An 18,148-nucleotide genomic window follows, 5' to 3' on the forward strand; every position below is an offset into this window, starting at 1 on the left:
TGGCCCACAGTCAGTCCACTTTAGTATATGCGGTGAAGTGCTCTGAGACGCCTCATTGACACGATAAGTCGCTACATCAAATGCAAGGATTATTATTGCTATAATTATTGACAGGACAGGTGGGGAGCTAATGAGCAATATGATCATTAATCCCCTTCTGGGCCAAAAATCCTTTGTGGCTGTGTAATTCTGTATGTCAGTGTGCGTCTCTCTGCTTCTCTCTGTCTCTGTAAAAAAAAAACACTGTGTTTCTGAACCTGTATGTGTTTACGTGCGATGAATGGGGTGGGAGTGAGGGTAAGGGGAGGGGTAAGGGGATGGGGTGGGGGGGGGGGGAGAAAACTGAGCAAACTTAAAAAAATAAATGTTCACCGTGTTATAATCATTGTGTGTGGAGCCTGATTCTGTTAACCAGCTGGAAGTTCGCTGGGCGGCTGAACCATAGGAGATCACGGGCTTTGAGCTCACAGTCCAGGCTGGTGCTCCGGTGCAGTGTTGGGGGAACGTTCAACTGGGATCTTGTTTGCCTGTACTTTTGGGGGACTTCAAAGAACTGGTGACGGAGGCCGTTTCTCTCCCAGTCGGTGTCCTTGCCGGTAATCCCCCGGGTAACAATCCTTCCTTCACTTTATGTGGAATCCTGTAATGTAGTGGTTTGAGCACTCGCCTCGCAAAGATAGGACCCGGCTACGATCGATTCCCAGACGGGGCGACACCTTAGGCAAGTCTCCTTACTCCGCACACCCGTTTACCTAGTCCTAACAACAACAAATTACATTTGTATAGCGCCGTTCACGTCAGGAGGATGTCCCAAGGCACTGGAAGTAGGAACTTGGTTATTTGATGGACCACTTTCTAAGGGGAATAATCCCTCGACAAAAGTAGTTAGTCACTCAATCCATGATTGTTTGTGGGACACTGCTGTGTCCCCACCACAATTGACTGCCATGTTTTGACCAGAAAATACACAGACAATTCACTTTCAGGATATTCTGTGAAACACTTTGAGATTTCTCCAAGACGCAAAACGGTGCTGTATCGAATGAAAGGATTATTATTATTATTATTATTATGGTTATTTGTGAATGTTCAGGGTGGAGCTTGTGATTGTTCGGGCCGAGGCTTGTGATTGTCCGGGGCGGGGCTTGTGATTGTTCAGGGCGGGGCTTGTGATTGTTCGGGGTGGGGCTTGTGATTGTTTTTGGGCGGGGCTTGTGATTGTTCGGGGCGGGGCTTGTGATTGTTCGGGCGGGGCTTGTGATTGTTCAGGGCGGGGCTTGTGATTGTTCGGGGGGGCTTGTGATTGTTGGGGCGGAGCTTGTGATTGTTCGGGGCGGGGCTTGTGATTGTTCGGGGCGGGGTTGTGATTGTCGGGCGGGGCTTGTGATTGTTCGGGGGGGGCTTGTGATTGTTCGGGCGGGGCTTGTGATTGTTCGGGGCGGGGCTTGTGATTGTTTGGGGCGGGGCTTGTGATTGTTCGGGGCGGGGCTTGTGATTGTTCGGGGCGGGGCTTGTGATTGTTCAGGGCGGGGCTTGTGATTGTTCGGGGCGGGGTTTGTGACTGTTCCGGGCGGAGCTTGTGATTGTTCGTGGCGGGGCTTGTGATTGTTCGGGGCGGGGCTTGTGATTGTTCAGGGCGGGGCTTGTGATTGTTCGGGGCGGGGTTTGTGACTGTTCCGGGCGGAGCTTGTGACTGTTCGAGGCCGGGCTTGTTGTGATGTTTGGGGCAGGGCTTGTGATCGTTTCTTTCTTCAGTTGAACGTCAACAAGACCGAGGCTCTCCTGATTGGCACCGGTCAGCGCCTCCTCACCTCAGGCGCTGATACCATCTCCATCAGTGGTTGCACACTCCCCCTCGCTAAGCCGGTCCTGAACCCTGGGGTCTTGTTTGACCCTCAACTATCCTTCCTACCCCACATCTGTGCAATGACCCTCTCGACATCCCTCATCTCCGCAACATCGCCCGGCTCCGCCACTGTCTCACACCGCACGCCGCCCAAACCCTCATACACGCCCTTCATAACATCGAGGCTTGACTATGCCAACTCATTGCTTGTCGGCCTCCCCAACTCCTCCCTTCGTAGGCTGCAGATCATCCAGAACTCTGCAGCCCGTGTCCTCGCCTGCACCAGGCTCCGCGACCCTATCGCCCCCATCTCTGCCCAACTCCCGTCACACATCCCGTCACACAGAGGATACAGTTCAAGATCCTGGACCTCACCTTCAAAGCCCTCCATAGCCTTGCTTCCCCCTAGCACTGCGACCTCCTAACCCCCTGCCATCCTGCTCACTCACTCCGCTCAGCGGGCTCTGGGCTGCGTCACGTTCCCCACCTCACTCACCCCACTATTGGCGGTTGGGCCTTCTGCCACTCTGCCCCCACTCTCCGGAACTCCATCCCGGAGTCCCTCCGCCTCACCTCCCCTCCTTCGCCTCCTTCAAGACCCATCTGAAGACACTCTTCGATCTCCCTGCTGCCCCCCTGCCCTCCACCCTCCCCGACCCCCAGCTCGAGTCCGTAATTCTGACTGTCTAGTGCCTTGGGACATCCTCCCGATGTGAAAGTCACTTTACAAATGTAATTTTGTTGTTGTTGTTGTCATTTTTGCTTTGTGTTTCCTTACGGTTATTTCATCCCAGGCTTCCCTGATCACTTTCAGTCACAGGGAGACGAGGTGACTGCAGCTCCCTCGGGACCTCAGTGAGTATCCCTTATCCTTATCTCGTACAGAGAATCAGCTCATTAATCCGCAAACCAATTAAACCACAATGGCTTTTATATTCCCCGGAGACCCCAGAATTCCACCTGGTCTCAGCCCACAAATCAGAATTTTCCCTGGAGATTCCTACAGCTCAGCGGTTAGAGCATTCGCCTCACAAGGGAGAGCACCCGGGTTCGATTCCCGGACAGGGCGAAACCTTAGGCAGGTTTCCTTACTCCAAACACCTGCTAGGTTGTTAGTCGATTGGCGGATTGCTTTCTGGGGGTAAAAATCCCTCCAAAAATATATAATAATTTGATCACTCAATCCACGCCTGCTGTGTGCAATTGGCTGTCGCGTTCGCTCACAAAATATACAGTTAATTAACTTTTCCGGTATATCCTGTGAGGCGCTTTGAGACTTCTCAACGATGTCGCTATATCAGACGAAAGGATTCTTATTCTCTAATTGTGTCAGCCTGTGGCTCAGTCGGTAGCACTCTCGCCTGTGGGTCAGGAGGTTTAGGGTTCAAGCCCCACATTGGGCACTCTGAGTTCATAGCCTAAGATGACACTTCAATACAATGCTGGGGGGGAGCACCACAGGTTGGAGGTGTCATCCTTCTGCTGAGACGTCAAACTGAGTTCCCTTCTGTGCCTGTTCAGGTGGACGTTAAAGATCCCACTGAGCTACTTTGAGATGTCCACCTGATGCGAAAAGCGTTATAGCAAATGCAAGGATTATTATCGGCATTAATAAGACGGGACCCTTCATTCTTGAGAGAAGACATTTCAGTCGGGACTTTACACAGAAGTGTCGACAATTTTAAACGAGATTGAGAAGGTCAATAAAACAGGATTCACTGAGAGATGAGAAGAAAAGTACAAAGGGTTAGAGTTGTAAAGGGAAATTTCAGGACAGACACTAGTATTTCTTTGCCCAGAGGGTAATTAACGACTGGAATAGGGTTAGCACAAAGTCTGGTTGAAGCCAGGACACTGATGCTGTTATGGGAGATGGGTGTTCTGAAAGGATGAGATCAGATGGACCTTCTTCATCCAAAACAATCTTGTGATCCTGTGAAAGACAGACAACAAACACATCCGCAGTGATACAGGGAAGCCACCAGAGGCCACTGGCCCCAAAAGTAACTTAAAGAGTTTTGTGACCACCTGGGTGTCTGACACGCACAGAAACCCGTCACCAAGATCTCCAGACTACGAATTCCTTAGACATGTGCACGTCACCTACATGTGGAAACTTTCCTGCATCTGGAATGGAATGTGCATTCTTTCCCTGGAGAGCCGCACACCGCTTACGTAATTCCGGAGAGTTTTAGACGCAGGTTGGCAAGAGCCAAGGCTTGAAGACCTCAGAGTGTGCGTTGGGCTAACTGCTTGAGTCTAACCAGCTAAAAGCGCATAGCTTACCATTGAGAGCTGGCAAGCTTTTCCGCTGCTTGTCCAGCTAGGACCATAATAATTATAATCCTGTCATTTGATATAGCGCCTTAACATGTTGTTGATCACTTCACAGAATATACTGTAGAGTGAATTGACTGTGTAGTGTGTGGGTGAAATGTGGCAGCCAGTTGCACACAGCAACGTCCCACACACAGTCATGGGTTGAGTGACTAAATTGTTTTCGAAGGGATTATCACACCCGGAAAGTGGTCCGCCAATTGACTAAGCGCTAGGTTAACAGAGGTGTGTGGAGTAAGGAAACTTACCTGAGGTTTCGCCCGGCCTGGGAATCGAACGTGCGTCTTCTCGCTGTGCGAGGCGAGTGCTCTCACCACTACACTACGGGACGATGATGTCTGAGAAGGGTGGAGGGGATCAGTCAGCAGCTGCTGAGCCCTGCGTGTGCGTGTGTGCGTGTGTGTGTGTGGTCCGAGATGCTGGGCTAGGCTGAGACATTCCTCCACCCCCCTGTCTGTAAAGCGATCCTTCCATAATAAATTATAGAGCTGCCGGCATCAGTCGCTGGAGATTGTGGCACCCGGTTCCTTTTACACTCGTCTTTCTCTTCGACTTCACGTGACTCCTTCAGAGGAGTAATTTTTGATGAGGGTCTCGCTGTGCGAGAGGCAGCTCCAAGCTGGATATTCAACACGAGAGACAGTCGGTTGTTGCGTTGGAGCTCGCTGACACCCCCCACCCCCTCCTCTCTCTCCCTCTCTCTCTCTTTCTCTCTCTCCCCCACCCTCTCCTTACTCCTTCCCCCATTCTCTGTCTCTCCGCATTCGGAATCCTGGTGTCCTCTGACCATCAGACTCCAGGCGGGCGTCACACCAAGGACCGGCTGGAATCGAGGAGACCATGGCCCCCAAGAAGAAGAAGCCGCCCAGGAAGGAGGAGAGCGATGGAGTAGAGGGAGAAAAGGAAGAAGTGACCGAGAGACCGAAGGGCAAGAAGGAGAAGAGGAAGGTGTTGGAGGGAGAAGGGGAGGAGGGGGTGAAGAGCAAGAAAGAGAGGAACAACAACGAGACCAAGCTGAAGGAGAGGAAGAAGAAATCGCGGGACGTCGAGGAGGAGGAGGGGGAGGGAGCCGAGAAGAAAAGGAAAAAGAAGACGAAGGCCAAGGGCTCGGACGAGGAGGAAACTGAGGAGGAGGAAGAGAGAAAGGAGAAAAAGAAGGGGAAAAAGGCCAAGAGAGTTTCGGACGAGAGCGAAGAGGAGAAAAGAGAGAAGAAAAAGGACAAAGGGGATGGCAAGAAGTCAAAGGAGAAGAAAGGCAAGAAGCCCTACAATTACCAGGAGATTTATGAGCAGGAGCTCCTTCAGTACAAGACACAGTCTTCGGACGAAGATGAGGATCCATATAACAGGAAGAAAGGTGAGGACCGCACTCCTGTCTCCCAGCTCGTCTCCACGATCATGGCTTCCCGTGGCTTTTGTGTCCGTTCCCTTAATAATAATAATCATAATAATAATAATAATCCTTGCATTTGATACAGCGCCTCATCACATCTTTGAGACATCTCAAAGCGCTTCACAGAATAGACTGTAAAGCGAATTGACTGTACATTTTGTGGGCAAAACACAGCAGCCAATTGCACACAGTAACGTCCCACAAACAGCTGTGGATTAAGTGACCAAATTATTATTTTTTTTGAGGGATTATTACCCCCTGAAAGCGATCCGACAATCGACTAACAACCAGATTCCTACTTACTGTTAGGTAAACAGAGACGTGTGGAGTAAGGAAACTTTGCCTAAGGTTTCTCCCCGCCCGGGAATCAAACCCAGGTTTTCTCGCTTGCGAGGCGAGTGCTGTAACCACTACACTAGTATGGATTAATTAATGAATTAATGACCCTCACATTTGATACAGCGCCTTTCACACAGCACAAGGAGGACATCCCAAAGCACTTTGTGGGATTTCACTGTAAAGTGTAGTGATCGCATGACTTCTCGGCGAACTGTAAATCACACGGAGGAGGTTCGGGTGAAGAAGGCTGTTTGATCCATCCATTCCCCCCTCCGCCCCCCATTGCTCTTTCTTAAACAAACCCCAATTTGGGTTTCTGTTTCATAATCAGAAAATCTTCTTAAAAGCTGCATAATATGGAACAAATCTTCAACCGAGTGTTAACTTGGAATCTGATTTTTTTTATCCGCAGAGAAATCGGCTTCAGAAATTCTCCCCCATTTTAGATGCTATCAGCCTGGCTCGGTGGGTGGCAGTCCCTTCCTTGATCAAGCCCCCGGTCTAGGCTGACACTCCAGTGTAGTGCCGTCCTTCGGATGAGACGGTAAACGAGGTCCTGTCTGTCTGTTCAGGTGGTCGCTAAAAATCCCACAGCATCATTTGAAAAGAGACGGGAGTTTCTCTCTCTCTCCTGGTGTCCTGGCCAACAAACCCCCAGATAAAGCTGATCGTACACATCATGGCTCTCCGTAGGAGACTGCTGTGTGCAAATCGAGCGCCTATAAAATACAGCTGATAAACTTCACAGCATATCCTGTGAAGCGCTTTGAGACGTCACTGTATTAAATGTGAGAATTATACTTACTTTATTTCTAAAACAAACTTATTGGGTAAGGCTGGGTGGAATTTCCAAGCCCGAACTGATTGAATCATCATTATAATTAACTTTGTTTTTTTTTTAATTGGTTAAAAATCTACATTTGCCTTTTTAATCCCCTGATTTTCTCCAAATCGAGGAAAATTTATTCCCATCGTTTAAAAAAAACTCTGCATTGTAAAAATCGTGTCACGAATTTCAAAATTCCGCTTGAAGCCGAACAAAAAACAAAATAAAATAATCCTTGCATTTGATATAGGCCTTATTACGCTTTCGAGAGACGTCTCAAAGGGCTTCACGGAATACACTGTAAAACGTAGTGACTATATTTTGTGGGCCAAACGCGGCAGCCAATTGCGCACAGCAGCGTCCCACAAACAGTCGTGGGATTGAGTGACCAAATTATTTTTTTGAAGGAATTATTACCCTCGGAGCTAGCAACTGGGTTCCTACTTACCGCAAGGTAAACCGAGGCGTGCGGAGTAAGGAAACGTGCCCCTCGTCTTCCTCTTCGACCTTACAGCCACCTCCCCCTCCTCCCTGGCTCGGTGGCGTGCCGCACTAATGTCCAGCACTCTGGGACCCAACCCAGCCCGAGGGGCGCTGTGTAAATGCAAGTTGTTGTTGTTCCAAACTCTCTGGGATGAGGTGAGTCCCTCAGGGGGGGAGAGAGTCCATAGGAACATATGAACAGGAGGAGGCCATTCAGCCCCTTGAGCCTGTTCCGCCATTCTATAAGATTGTGGCTAATCTGTACCTCAGTTCCAATTACCCGCCTTTGTCCAATATCCCTTGATGCCCTGACATAACATAAATATTCCAAAAGGGATATTTGTGCGCATCCAAAGGGAAATTTCTTTGGGTCTCTTTCGTTTGGAGACTCTCTTGAGTCTGCCTGACCCAAGAATGATTCTTCCATTCTCTCCAGGATCACCCCAACGCCCCCCCCGCGTGCCACTTCCCAGCCTGGCTCAGTGGTAGTGCTCTCGCCTCGGAGCCAGAAAGTTGTGGGTTCAAACCCTACATCAGGAATTTGAGCTCACAGTCGAGGCTGTTGCTTTAATACAGTGCTGAGGGGAACACAGCATTGATGTCGGTCCCATCCTTTGGACAAGACCTTAAACCGAGGTCCCGTCTGTGCTTGTTTGAGTGGACGTTAACGATCTCCAAAGTTCCCTTGAAAAAGAGAAGGGAGTTTCTCTCTCTCTCTTTCTCTTTCTCTCTCTCTCCCTGTGTCCTGGCCAATAACACCCCCCTCCCCCAGATAAAATCAGTCGCTCACTCCATGGCTGTTTGTGAGACGCTGCTGTGTGCAAACTGGCACCAGCCCAAAAGAATACACAGCGGCTACACTTTACAGTAAATCCTGTGAAGCGTTTTGAGATGAGATGTCTCGACGCTGTGATAAGGTGCGATATCAAACGCGAGGATTGTTGTCACCACCCAGCAGAGTATCCCCTGTCCCCTCGCTGCATGGCGGCCTCAGGTCCTTGCCACAGGAAGCTGCCGTGAATGGGATTGGAGTGTAAAATATTTAGTGGCTGAGACGGGGTATTGATTGCACTGGAAGCACTCAGCATCACACATGATCTGGCGCTCAAACGACACGTGGTACAGAGGTCAGCACAGCCTTTGTTCTCTCTGGACTCGGTGTAAGGTGCTAAGCGAGGGGAGGGGGAGAGGGGAGATTATAGACCCCCCCGTCTCACTTGCTTTCCTAAATTACTCACGAAATACGGTCAATTCACTTTACAGTGTATCCTGTGAAGCGCTTTGAGACGTCTCGACGACGTGATTACGTGATTAGTCCAGCTTTTATTTTATAATGATAATAATCCTGGCATCTGGTACAGCGCCTTATCACGTCTTCGTGACGTCTCAGAGCGCTTCACAGGATACACTGTAACGTGAATTGACTGTATATTTGTGGGCAAAACGCAGCAGCCAATTGCCCACAGCAGCGTCCCAGCAACAGTCGTGGATTGAGTGACCAAGTCATTATGTTATTTTATTTTTTTTCTTGAGGGATTATTATCAGACGTGTGGAGTAAGGAAACTTGCCCGAGGCGGGAATCGAACCCAGGTCTCTGGCTTGTGAGGCGAGCGCTCTAACCACTGAGCTACAGGACTCCATGAAGATGTCAGCCTGGCTCAGTGAGAGCGCTCTCTCTCTTCTGAGTCAGAAGGTTGTGCGTCGGGATTGGAAACACATAGTCTAAGATGACACTCCAATGCAGTGATGGGGGGGGTGGGTGGGGTGTTGCATTGTCAGAGGTGCCGTCCTTTGGTTGAGACATTAAACTGAGGTCCTGTCTGCCTGTTCAGGTGGATGTTAAAGATCCCCACGATCTATTTGAAAAGAGAAGGGAGTTTCTCTCTCTCTCTTCTGGTGTCCTGGCCAACAATCCCACAAATAACTCTGATGGCTCACTCCACGGCTGTTTGTGGGACGCTGCTGTGCGTACATTGGCTGCCGTTTTCGCCCACAAAATACACAGTCAATCCACTCTACAATATATTTTATGAAGCGCTTTGAGTCGACTCGACGATGTGATAAGGTGCTGTATCAAATGCGTATCATGATTATTATTTTTATTATTATTATTACCTCTTCTGGTCACATCTTGTGGTTCCTTTTGACCATCCTCTAACCTCCAGCTACTCACTGTCTCCCCCATCAGCCCCTTGTGAGTGCTCCGAGGTTCTGCCTTGCGTGAAGGGCGCTATATAAATGCAAGTTGTTGTTGTCTACTCACTGTTTTCCTCCCTCCCCAACCCCCCCACCCCACACACACACACACACACATATCTACTCACCATCTACCTGCTTGCGAGCCAATGATATCAATGGCAAGCTATGTGGTTTTAGCTGGTTAGACTCCAGCAGTTACCCCCAACTCACACTCTGGGGTCCCCAAGCCTTGGCTCTCACCAACCTGCGCCTAATACTCTCTGGAATTAGATAAACAGGATGCCTCCCTCCAGGGAGAGAGAGAGTATTCCATTCCAATAATCTATCAGCTTGGTTTGGAGACTCTTGAGCACGTTGATGGGTTTCCCCATGTGTCGGACACCCGGCTGAGCAAACAGAAGAGTCAACATCTCCTCCCCTGCTCTCACCTCCTCAGTCCCCACTCAAGCCAGTCACTCCATGCTCTCACTGATCCCTCTTCGCTCTCCCCCCCACCCCCCCAACACGCTCCCCCGCTGCTCTCCCCCATTCCCCACCACCCACCACTCCCCGTTCCCCCCTCACCCCCCCACCATTCCCTCCCCCGCTCTCCCCCTTTCCTCTCCAACACCCTCGCTCTCCCCCCCCCACTCCTCTTCCCCCACTTTTTACCCCCTTCTCCCCCCTCCTTCGGTTTCCCCCCCTCACCCCTCTCCCCCCACAGTGTTCGAGGTGGTGACAGTCACGGGGGATGTGCGAGGGGCCGGCACTGATGCCAACATCTTCGTCACACTCTTCGGGGTGTTCGGGATCACCCCCAAAGTCCATCTGTCCAGCAAGTAAGTAACAGCCCCTCACACCCACTCCTCCCGGGGCAGGTGTGTGAGTGTGGGAGTGAGCGTCAATGTGTGTGTGAGTATGTGGGTCAGTGTGTGGATGAGTGTGTGCGAGTGAGTGAGTGTGACTGTGAGTGTGAGCATGAGTGTATGTGTATGAGTGTGCACGAGCGTGAATGTGAGCATCAGTGTATGTGAGGATGTGTGTGAATGTATCGTGAGTGTGAGTGACAACGAGTGCCAGTGAGTGGAACCATCGCTCGGTGGGAAGGGACATGGACCTGAGCTGTGGACAGGAAGATGGTGGCAATGCTCTCGCACATTTCATGCTGAGCTGCGTTACGCACCGGGAAGCTCACAGGGTGGTCCTGGTACCTGCCAGCCACCCAGTGAGGCTCAAACTTGTGCGTGTCGGTTGTCAAATGACCAACTAGTGACTGTCCTCCTTGAATGGGGAGATAAGTAGGGGCTCCTTGGAGCTGAGGTAAATCAATGGCTCAGGTCATTGGCAGTTGCTGTCCAACCTTATTTAATTTAATCTGCAACACGTACAGTGGAGTCCTGTAGCTCAGTGTTCAGAGCACTCGCCTCGCAACTGAAAGGACCTGGGTTCGATTCCTGGGCAGGCCAAAACCTTAGGCAAGTTTCCTTCCTCCACTATCCTTTCTACCCCACATCCGTGCCATTACCCGCTCTGCCTTGCCCCACCTCTGCAACATTGCCCGATTCCGCCACTGTCTCACACCGCAGGCCACCGAAACCCTCATACACGCATTCAATAACATCCAGGCTTAACTATGCAAACTCATTGCTTGTCGGCCTCCCCAACTCCTCCCTCCATAGGCTGCAGGTCATCCAGAGCTCTGCATCCTGTGTCCTCTCCCGCACCAGGCTCCGTTACCCTACCACCCCCATCCTCACCCTAGTTTACTGACTCCCATCACACCGAGGATACAGTTCAAGATCCTGGTTCTCACCTTCAAAGCCCTCCATGACCTTGCTCCCCTTTAGCTCTGTAACCTCCTAAACCCCCTACTGTCCTGCTCGCTCCCTCTGCTCAGCGGGCTCCGGCCTGCTTCCCGTCTCCCGCCTCACATGCCCCACCATTGGCAGGCGAGCCTTCTGCCACTCTGCCCCCACCCTCTGGAACTCCATCCCACAGTCCCTCTGCCTCATCCCCTCCCTTGCCACCTTCGAGACCTATCTCAAGATCCTCCTCTTTGACCGTGCTTTTGATCACCCTGCTTCCCCCCCGCCCTCCCCCCTCCCCAATCAATAGGTACATGGAAAGGAAACATTTGCAGGACTATGGTGTAACAGCGGGGGAGTGGGACTAGTGGGTAGTGGCACAGACACGATGGGCCTCCTTCTGTGCTGATGATTCCATGGTAAGGCGCTATATCAAACCCAAGGATTATTATTATTATTATTATTATTATTATTAAAGCTGTCTTCCGGAATGTGTGAAGTGAAGACTTCTGCTTAGCGCAGAGGAGCAAAAGCATTTTGTGGCGACCAGGAATCTTAACCGTAACTTTGTGTTCATCCCACCTACAGCACCGAGAAGAGGTACCGACTGCTTTTATAGGTTCAGCCCCACCTCAGACCAGGAGAACAATGACTGTGTTTGGCTTTAGTAGAGGTGCCTGTGTTGGTTTGCCAGAAAATGCATGATGTTCCAGACCTCTTTTGCTATATTTTGTCATCGGGCAGTCAGAGGTTAAAATAGGCGATGTCTCCGCTGTGATCTACTCCCTAAGCCCCCCCCCACCCCCCCCCCCAGCCCATCAGAGAACCCCCATACGTGGAGTGGTGCAGTGTAGTGGTCAGCGCATTTGCCTCACAAGCGAGAGGACCCAGGTTCGATTCCTGGGCAGAGTGAAACCTTAGGCAAGTGTCCTTACTCCACAGGCCTCTGTTGGTGGTTAGTCCATTGGCGAATTGTAATAATCCCTCCAAAAACAGACGTGTTAAGGCTCTCTATCAAATGCAAGGATTATTATTATTATGACCAGTCCTCGCCAGACTCCTCGCCCGTATACTCACTCACTCCAAACTCCGTTCCCGGATCACCCCAGTCCTCGTCAGGCTCCGCTGGCTCCATATCACAGAACGGATCGATTTCGAGATCCTCTCACTCATCTATAAATCGCTTCATGCTCTGGCACCTCCGTACCTCTCCGACCTCTTACTCCTGGAGCCACTGCCTGCTGGCTCTGGCCTTTTGTTTTGATTCGCCCTCGCCACCCCACCCCCCCCCCGCTCCACCAACCGTGGCCACTTCACCCTGAACCTGTGGAACACTCTTCCTAAATCCCTGGCCTTGTCCCCTCCTCCTCTTTTAGATCAAGTCTAAATACCTTCCTCTTCGACCCTGCCTGCCGTCACCTCCACCTTTTTCCCCAGCTCGGCATCAGGCTCCGCCACTGTTAGCCACTCCTCCATGCTATCCTGCATGGATGGCACTGTGTAAGTTCAAGTTGTTGTTGTTTACCTCTCCATGTGTACACACACCCTCCGGAAATCCCTCCGCCTTCCTCCCTCCCTCCCTCTCCGCTTTCAAAACCCGTCTAAAAGCCTTCCTCTTTGACCGCGCCTTTAGTCGACCCCCTTGTATTCCCCCCCACCGACCCCCCACCCCACCCCAATCTCAGCTCCCATTCCATCTTTGTCAAGAGCTTTGAGACGCTCTCCAACATGGGAAGCTTTGCGTTAGTGTGAGTGGCTCTATGTTATTCTCTCCAACCCAGTGTTCATTCTTCACCACCAGATGGGGATGTTTGCCTTTTTATTTGAGGCAAACGGATCAAAGGGGGATAGAAAAATCATAGGAACTGAGGCACATAGGAACAGGAGTAGGCCATTCAGCCCGTCAAGCCTGTTCCGCCATTCTATTAGATCATGGCTGATCTGTACTTCAACTCCAATTGAGTGCCTCTTCCCCACCCACCCTCTCCCAGTGCGGGGCGCTGTATAAATGCAAGTACTGTTGTTGGTGTTGATGTTGATGGTGAGAGTTTAGCTTCTCGTCGGCAAACCATAGGAAAAAAGATGGAACATCATGAATTTTCAGAGCCTGAGCAGGCTGTGCGGGAGGAGTGTTGGTGTAGAGAGATGTACTGGTCTCTCGACTCTTTTCAAAGCTTCACAAACTGCATGGGTTTCCAGACCTCAGTACCACAGCCTTTCAAAGGGACCCCATCCCATCCCATTCAGCCACAACCCCCACTCCTCTGAAGACTGCTGTGGCCCCTTTAAATCGGGAGCGGGACCTAGGAGTCGGGAGGTTGTGGGTTTGAGCGCCCCCCCCCTCCCCCCCCGCCCCACCCCCACCCCACGTCGGGGGCTTTGAACTCACAGTCCAGGCTGTGCGCTGTTCATGTGGATGTTGAAGATCCTTTGGGACTAGTGTCCTGACCGATAATTTCCCAGATACAATCATTTGCTCACTTCGTGGCTGTTTTTTGGGACCTTGCTGTACGCAAATCGGTTGCCCACAAAAATACTACAGTCACTACGCATGACAGTAAGCTCCTGTGAAGCGCTTTGAGGCATCTCGACGACGTGATAAGGTGGCGTGAGGTTGGTCATGGTGGTAAGAGGATGGAAAGCCATGCAAAATGGAGATGGAACAGATCAGATAACTTCCTGTTTCCCGGCCACTGGGGAGGGGTGGGGGGCGACATTGGAGAAGACGCAATGATGTTCCTGCTGTTTTATCAACAAACATTTGGACGGAGATGGAGGAAGTAGGGAGAGGAAGTTAGGGAAGAGGGAGGAGGCGTCTGGAGGCTAATAAAACACTGGAACATCACTCGTCTTCTGTCCTGAGTATCCGAACTTCCCACCGCTACCCCCCACCCCAGGCGTGTCTGTCTCTCCTGAGGTTTTTATCCTTTTCCCCCGGGAAGGTAAAATACATGATATTTCAGACCCATTAGTCCTGCCCATTCTCCTGGGATTCCTGGGAAACGGCCGGGACTTCCCCCGGGAATGGCGGATAAATGGGATGGAACGCCATGTATGGTCTTATTTTTAGTGTTTTGTTTTGTGGGAAAAGCTTGCGCCGTTCCTGATTTAACGTGGCTGCCTCCCGCTCCCTCTCTCCCTCCCTCCCTCCCTCCTGCCGCAGCCCCCTATTTCCCAGGTAAGTGGTTCTTTCCTCTTCAGCGGAAGCCATTTTGCTTCAATCAGAAGAGGTCGATTTTTGTAAATCTCGGCCCCCCCCCGGTAAGAACATTACAACTCTCGCTCTTCCCCATGCCAAACCTTCCGCCCACGAAAGCTCCCTATGTAGAGCCTAAAATTTCCAACATTAAAAGTCATCCGCCTCCGATTGAAAGGAAATGGCAGCCACCAGGAATTGCAGAGGAAGAGCCACCTGACTGCTGCCACCTGGTGGTGATGGTTCGTCGGTTGAGGAACGCCGCAAACTTTACTCCGTGAATCTTATGTGATAAGTTTGTGACTTTTGAGATCGATTAGGATTCTTGCGGGATGAGGTTTCCGGGAGGGGGGAGTGAGGCCGCAGAGGAGTTGTGGGCTGGGGGGGAGGGGAAGGGGAGTGGCGAGGGGGAATGAGTGGGAAGGGAAGTTATGGGGGTAAGGAGAATGGTGGGAGAAGTGGGGCTACTGAGGGGTGGGAGGTTGGGGAAAGGAAAAGATGAGAGTGACAAGTGGGGGTGTCGGGGGTTCGGAGGTTGAAGTAACTTGTAATGTTTTATAATTACCAGAGAGAATGTGGGCTATGAGTTGTCATCGAGTTGACGGGATTGAGGGGGGAAGAGGGGGAGTGGGGGGTAAGATGGGGAGGGGAGGGGAGAGTGTGCTGTGAAGGCTGTGTGAGGGCTCCAGGCCGCCTGACCCCCCACCTCCCTCTCTGTGTCTCCTCTATTCCAGGAGCAAGACGGCCTTTGAGAAGAACAAGACTGATGTCTTCCGGGTCAAGACGAACAATGTGGGGTTGCTCCAGAAACTCAGGTGTGTTGTTGCTTTGGTAACGCAATTGGGGAGGGGGCGGGCGGGGGGGGGGTGCAGAACAGTCGCTGGGGGCAAGGAATCATCCCACTCATCCCACTGTGCTTGGAAGGGCAGAGCAGTCACGAGAGTCTGGGAATCATCCCTCTTAGCTGTTAACAATGCAAACCAAAGCCCTACCTGGTAGGATGGTCCAAGCAGTGGGAAAGCTGGCCAGACTGCGCTCTGAGCTGGGTAGACTCCAGCAGTTACCCCAACACACGCTCTGAGGTCCTCAAGCCTTGGCTCTTGCCAACCCGCGCCTAATATTCTCCGGAATTAAGTAAGCGGGATGTGTCCCTCCAGGGAGAGAGAGAGAGGTATCCATTCCAACAATCTATCTCTGGGATTTCCGTGCGGAGATGGGATGCAGGGAATTCCCAGTTTGGTTTGGAGACTCTTAAGCAACGGTGATGGGTTTCTCCATGTGTCAGACACCCGGCTGACCGCCCCCCCACCACCCCCCCCAAAAAATAATCTGTATTTTTGGCATGGTATTGCTGTGCTGTTGCGATTGTATCGCTGTGTTGTTTCCATGGTAACACACGGTGCTGTTGCTTGTTAATGCGGTGTTATTGCCATAGTAACGGCTTCACTTCGCTGTGTTGCCAGGATCGAGCACGACAACACGGGAATGAACGCCAGCTGGTTCCTGGACCGCGTGGTGGTGACCGAAATGAACCGGCCACATCTGCGCTTCTACTTCCCCTGTAACCAATGGCTGAGCCGCGAGGAGGGCGATGGACTGCACGTCAGGGACCTCCTGGGCAGCCTCAACCCCATGGATGTGCCCAAACGTGAGTCTGAAACTCTCCATGTTACTCCCACCTTTCCCAACATAACCCATCCCAACATAACCCAGCCCAACCCCAGCCCAACTCAACCCCAGCCCAACCAAACCCAACCCAACCCCAGCCCAACTGAACCCAGCCCAACCCAACTCAACCCATCCCAACCCAACCCAAACTCAGCCCAGCCCAACTCAACCCAACCCAACCCAATATCAGCCCAACTAAACCCAGCCCAGCCCAACCTAATCTAACCCAGCCCAAACCCAGCCCAACCCAACCCCATCCCAACATAACTCATCCCAACATAACCCATCCCAACATAACCCAACCAAACATAACCCAACCCAACTCAACCCAACCACAGCCCAGTCCAGCCTAACTGAACCCAGCCCAACCCAACCTAATCTAACCCAGCCCAATCCAACCCATACCCAGCCCAATCCCTTCCCAACCCCAGCCCAATCCAAGCGACCCCAGTCCAACCAAACCCCAGATCAACCTAACCCCACCCCAGTCCAACCCAACCCCAGCCCAACCCCAGCCCAACCCAATCCTAGCCCAGTCCAATCCATCCCAACCCCAGCCCATCCCAACCCCAGCCCAACCCAACCCCAGCCCAACCCAATACAACTCCAACCCAGCTAACCCAACCCCAACCCAGCCCAACCTAAGCTAACTCAGCCCAGCCTCAGCCCAACCCAACCCTAGCCCAGCCCAACCAAACCCCAACCCAGCTAACCCAACTCCAACCCAACCCCAGGCCAACCCTAGCCCAGCCCAACCAAATCCCAAGACAGCTAACTCAAACCCAGCCCAACCCAACCTAAGCTAACCCAACCCAACCCCAGCCCAACCCCAAACTAACCCCAACCCAGCCCAACCTAACCCAGCCCAGCTCAACTCAACCCAGCCCCAGCTCAACTCACCCCAATTCAACCCAACCCCAGCCCAACCCAACCCAACCTAACCTAACCCAGCCCAACCGAACTCCAGCCCAGCCCAACCCCAACCCAACCCAGCCCAACCCTGTGTATACTGTGTATGTATGTTCTGTGGGCACATGTCTCTGCCTGTGGCATATGGGTCTCTAGCATGTCTTTGTGGGCTGTGCATGTCTGTGGTGTACACTCTGTATATATAGTGTGCGTGTATAGTATGTGTACTGTGCTTGCGTGTGTGCAGTGTGTGAGTGAGGTGTGTGTGTGGTGTGTGTGTGTATGCAGTGCGTTGTGTGCGCATGTGTGTGTGCGTGCCCTGTGTTCCCCTCCTGTTATCATTGTCGCTGCTGTGGTAAAGCTGTCTCTCTCTCTCTTGCTCTCTCTCCCCAGTAAACAAGTACATTGTCAGTGTGTTCACACCCGATATGAAGGGCAGTGGCACAGACGCGGACGTCTTCCTTAACATGTTCGGCGAGAATGGGGACACGGGTAAAACCGTAACCATAACCGTGTGCTCCACAGCACCGCCCGCATTTACACGCCTTCACAGCTGTGTGTGTGTGTGTGTGTATCTCTCTCTCTCTCTCTCTCTCTTGCTCATTCAAACCATTACGAACCCGTAGCATATTGGTTTAGAGCGCTCGCCTTACAAGCGAGAGGACCCGGGTTCGATTCCAAGCAGAGCGAAACTTTAGGCAAGTTTCCTTGCTTCACACGCCTCTGTTTACCTAGCGGTAAGTAGGAACCCGTTTGTTAATCAATGAGCGGATCATTTTCCGGGGGTAATAATCCCAATAAAACTTTCCCAAATTTGGTCACTCATTCCACAGCTGCTTGTGGCACCGTGTTTTGGGTGAGACGTTGACCCGTCTGTGCTCTGTTCAGGCGGACGTTGAAGAGAGGAAGGGGGTTTCTCTCTGCCCAACAATCCCCCGGATAAATCTATGGGCTGACAGCGAGACCGTGCTGTAAAGTATCCTTTCTCTCACTGTCTCTGTCTTTCTTTTTCATGCTTTAGCCAGTCTTCTCTCTCCTTTATTTCCCTCTCTCTTTCTTCCCCTCTCTCTCCTCTTTCTCCCTTTCTCTCTCTCTTCCTTTCTCCACGTCCCCCCCCAAGCACACGCACCAACACGCTCACACACATACCCACATACACGCACACAA

At 51.7% G+C, this 18,148-nt stretch overlaps 1 protein-coding gene across 1 annotated transcript in view; it reads left to right on the forward strand.

The window, feature by feature from the left end:
* Positions 1-5,023: 5,023 nt before the first annotated feature.
* The window catches only part of loxhd1a (lipoxygenase homology PLAT domains 1a), a 47,532-nt gene continuing 34,407 nt past the window's right edge, over positions 5,024-18,148 (forward strand). Inside the window, exons 1-5 of the mRNA XM_042332000.1 lie at positions 5,024-5,540; positions 10,107-10,242; positions 15,139-15,219; positions 15,868-16,052; positions 17,375-17,473. Of these exons, the coding sequence (XP_042187934.1) occupies positions 5,024-5,540; positions 10,107-10,242; positions 15,139-15,219; positions 15,868-16,052; positions 17,375-17,473 (1,018 nt within the window). The remainder of the gene's footprint in view (positions 5,541-10,106; positions 10,243-15,138; positions 15,220-15,867; positions 16,053-17,374; positions 17,474-18,148) is intronic.

This window comes from Callorhinchus milii, unplaced genomic scaffold (assembly GCF_018977255.1).
Source record: "Callorhinchus milii isolate IMCB2004 unplaced genomic scaffold, IMCB_Cmil_1.0 Scaffold1, whole genome shotgun sequence".
Classification (NCBI taxonomy): domain Eukaryota; kingdom Metazoa; phylum Chordata; class Chondrichthyes; order Chimaeriformes; family Callorhinchidae; genus Callorhinchus; species Callorhinchus milii.